The 4,518-nt window shown below is 40.4% G+C and overlaps 1 protein-coding gene across 1 annotated transcript in view; it reads right to left on the bottom strand.

Moving 5' to 3' along the window:
* Positions 1–3,699: 3,699 nt before the first annotated feature.
* Positions 3,700–4,518, bottom strand: part of NKAIN2 (sodium/potassium transporting ATPase interacting 2) — a 446,674-nt gene continuing 445,855 nt past the window's right edge. The window contains 2 exon segments of the mRNA XM_012557381.1: positions 3,700–3,771; positions 3,773–3,997. Coding sequence (XP_012412835.1) covers positions 3,700–3,771; positions 3,773–3,997 — 297 coding nt within the window.

Here is a 4,518-nt window from a genome sequence, read left to right on the forward strand (position 1 = left end):
AATTTGGATGCCCTTTATTTCTTTTTCTTGCCTTATTGCTCTAGCTAGAACTTCCAGCACAATGTTAAATAGGAGTGGTGATAAAGGGCATCCTTGTCGTGTTCCTGTTTTCAAGGGGAATGTGTAACATATATTTTAACATATATAGTTATTTTGGTGTTTGCAATAGATTTTCTCCCTTAAAGTTTCATTTATGTACATTTGTTTGTAAACATGCTATTGTTGTTGTTGTTAGCTGCCATTGAGTTGGCCCCCAACTCATGGTGACTGCATGCACAACAGAACAAAACACTGCCCCCGTCCTGCGCCATCTCTATGATTGGTTATGGATCAGACTGTTGTGATCCATTGGGTTTTCATTGGTTGATTTTTCAGACGTAGATGCCAGGCCTTTCTTTCCAGTTCATCTTAGTCTGGAAGCTATCACAGCAGCATGCAAGCCTCCACTGACAGACAGATGGTGGCTGCGCATGAGGTGCACTGGCCGGGAATCAAACCTGGGTCTCTCCCGTGGAAGGTGAGAATTCTACCACTGAACCACCAGTGTCCCCATTGTAAACATATTCCCTTTTAATTGTATTGGTTACAGGAAGTGAGATATAATGTATGCAGAGCAAATACAGGGCACATACATTTCTATTCCCCTCACCCATGGCAGACATAGCTAATCAACCATGGCATTCTTTACCACTGAACAACTCTGAATTCCTGGGCTCCACGAATCCACTACCATCAGGTGGTGCTGGCAAACAGGTTGAAACCTATTTCCTATCCTTGGTATGACAGTAAAACTTAGCGTTAGCATGCCCGTTCTCCCTATTTACCAGCTAATACCTCTTAGAAACAGCTTTTAATCTCTTCTGCCACTCTCACAGGACTGTTACAGAGCCAAGGCATTTAATTCATGTGAACACACTTTGCAAACCATGCAGTCCCCATCACACATTGTTTGAAGAAATCAGATTAACTCTTTTGTAATTTGAACAACACCATCTCCCTAGCTGATCGCCTTCCTCCCTCTCTCCATACACATCTATTTTCATCTAGTTTGCAAATGGAGATTTTTTAGTTTTTGGTCTTATTAAAACTGTGCACACCTGTATCCTCCTTTTGTGTGAGATATTTGATACTATCTAGAGGAAAATGCTGCTGGAGGATGGGAAAGCCCGAAATCTCACATCTGGCTCATCATTCTGGCATTCTGGCAGTCCTTTCTGCTCAGCTAGAGACTATGTGATTAATAGCCCCTCTTCCCAATTATAAGGATATTATACTTGTCTGCCTATGGCTGTAGATGGGAGCTATCTTATGTATGTGTGATGCAAATATGGGCTTTGTGAATGCTAATTTCAAAATCAGCCAGGAGTTGATTGGCAGAAAACCGAACAATGGTGTGACAGGCATGCCAGGGGTCAGGAATCTGTGAAAGAAAGGCTGAGTGAGAGTAGAGAAAAAGAGCTGGAGAGATCTGGAGTTAATCAAGACCAGTGACTGGGAGAGTAGCAGTTTATGAAAGCAGATCTAAGCCAGATATGCTGGAAGAGAGGGCAGTTTCAAAGACTCTCATGAAAACAGTGAGAAAGGAGAGAGTTTAGCTGACTTTGCAAAAAGCAAGATGAACTAAGAAGCCAAGATTATGCTCTAAGTTGTACAAAGCTGTATTCGCTGTCATTACCACATCCCTGAAACGTGCATGTCTGCACTTTGTTTGGACCCTGAGGGACTTCGCCCCACATTTGACTACGACATTGTCAAGGCCAGGGACCCTGTCATTGTCTTTGTTTTTCTAGATGTCAGCAGGGCACAAGCACTCAGGAAGCATTCACGGGGTGGGACTGAACTGATCATTAGAATGTCAGGGGGATGATTTGGATAACATGAAAGGGGAGGAGCAGAGAATTGAGACGCTATTTCATCAATTAATCATGACAGCGGAAGTGATCAGAAACAACAGAAAAATTTTTTGAGGGGAGGTTTCTGATAAGTAGGCAGAGCAAATTATTCAAGATAAGCCCCTTTTGGCTGGTATTCTAAAACTCTGGTTAAGATTTGTTAAGTATTCTGAACAGCCAACCATTTTAGCCCAAGGCTGGCTAGGCAATAGCAAGCACAAAGACAGAAAGTGTGCTGAAATTTCTCTAAGTAAGGCTTGGGGTAGGAAAGCCTTTTTGCATAGTGGTTAGGTGCTACGGCTGCTAACAAAAAGGTTGGCAGTTCAAATCCACCAGGCGCTCCTTGGAAATGCTATGGGGCAATTTTACTCTGTCCTGTAGCGTCTCTATGAGTCGGAATCAATTCGACGGCAATGGGTTTGTTTTTTGTTTTTTTTTTCGGTAAGACTTGGGTACACTGTTGGTTAATAACTTACTCTCAGGTGTTTCCCTTAGCATTGCAGAGGAAGAACAGGTGGAAGGGGAAGAGGTAAAGATGCTACATTCTGTGACAGCTTGCTGAAAATATTTCTCCACTCAGTTGGGTGTACTGTAGACTGGAAAAGGGAGAGCCAGTAGCTTGAAATATTGGTCACATCTGCTCTTACGGACACCCCATCCATCTTCTTTGCACTCTAGCCACCTTGCCCTTACAGATGGTTTTTACTTATTTAAAAATACTTTATCTTTGAGCAGGATGTTAGCCTCAATTTCATGTCAGAATTTTTTTTTTTTTAGAAAATTCTATTTGCCATACTTTTAACTGAGGATTAAGGAATCTCTGCATATAGTTTATGCATCCACACACACACTCTCTCTCACATACACATATGTAAATGTATATATATTTAATATCAAAAGATATTCATATGAACTAATTGGTCTCATTCCACACAGGACCTAGTTTTCAAGAATTGTGAAAGAGTTAAATATTATTCCAAAAATAATTAACTGAAGAAAGAGGTAAAAGGAAGATTCTACTTGCATTATTTGTTGCTAACTATGCACACCCATTGCAGATCTATAAGAAGTTTAAGAAATATATACGTAGATCTGCACATATAGGATACTCAATGTATAAGTGGAGACATATATAAAAAGTTACCGCAACTATTATAAATCCCACAAGATTATGTATTTAGCCTTAGTAAAAGTTGTTCTTGAGAAGGTAAGGTTTTCTCTTTATCATAGTGATACAATGTGAAATAATACATTTTATATAACATAGGCATATGTTATACAAACATTTATAACTCCTACTACCTCATAGTAAAGGGAAGGTTTCTGATCAGCCTAGTACTGTGCAAAATGAGGACATGAAAGTTTAGAAGTAGAATGTATGGAAAAGCTGAATTTGTACTTTAAAAAACAGGGGTGATAGTATAGAGGTGATGGTTGGTATGCGGGGGAAATCTAGGAAGGAGATGAGACAAATAGAGAAGAGACTTCCCAGGGCTAGCAATACAGCCAGAAAGAGGCCCTGAGGGAGAAAACAAATATCTACTGAGGTTTTACAAATTTGGGTATTGTAGGTTAGTTGTGAAAATCCTCTGATCTTCTCTACAGAATCTTTGGAAAAGCCTACTAAAAGCTAAAATAATCAAATCTTGGCTGGTTGAACTTCCTATGTAAAGTGCTGAAAGTGCCAAAGTCTATTTGCTGATTGCCAAAAAGCATCAGCACACTTAGCCCAAGGGACCATGTGGTTTAACCTGACAAATTCCTATTAAACATGGCATGAATCAGGATGAGGCAAAACGGCCAAACTTTACCCACAGATTGCATTTCTGTGCACTGAGTTTGCACAGTAATAAAACACTTTTAGACGTACTAAAAGGAGTGAGTGGTTGGCTGTCAACACTTACTGCGAGGACAATCTGGAGGGAACTATGAGCCACTTCTATGTACTGGTACTCCAGAAAACACCCTGAGACCGTGATGTAGCGATGGTCTTCTGGGGCCCAGTCTGGGGCGGGTGTCACTGATGTCACCGTACATCCTGGTCCGTTCTCCATCCACCAAGATCGGTGCATTGAAATATTAAAAGTCAGGATAAGGTCTGTTTCCTGCAAGAAGGCAATTTATAAGGATGAGAATTACTTTGCAAATGTGAGCTTATTTGAGACTTACTTGCTTTGAGTTTTCCATTTGGAAATGTGGGTTTTTCTTCTTCCTCCCCATACTGTGTTTTACAGACTCAAAGAAAGCATCTTAAGTAAAAATGTCAGTTCACCTGAGAATTATGTGTCTATGGATTCCACTTCTGAAAGTTTGCCTGACTACAATAATACAATGCCAATTTCAGAACAGAAACTACTTGGGGAACTTCAGTTCCTATAAAGTTAGGAAACCTGCCATGTATTTTATCCAGTGGCAGCAGTGGAACCCAGGGTAGGCTTGTGCGGGCAGTCATGAGAAAGGAATAATGTTTTCTGTTTCTTTCTCAGAATCTTACTCATGAATTGGATTAGTCAACAAAGTAAACTGGGTAAGTTCCTGGAGTCTATCATGAAGAAAGGGATACAAAACGGTGATCATCAAGAGAGTGAGTTCTATCTAGCTCAACTGGCATAACAGTTTATAAAGA

The sequence above is a fragment of the Trichechus manatus genome, unplaced genomic scaffold (assembly GCF_000243295.1).
Source record: "Trichechus manatus latirostris isolate Lorelei unplaced genomic scaffold, TriManLat1.0 scaffold00098, whole genome shotgun sequence".
Classification (NCBI taxonomy): Eukaryota; Metazoa; Chordata; class Mammalia; order Sirenia; family Trichechidae; genus Trichechus; species Trichechus manatus.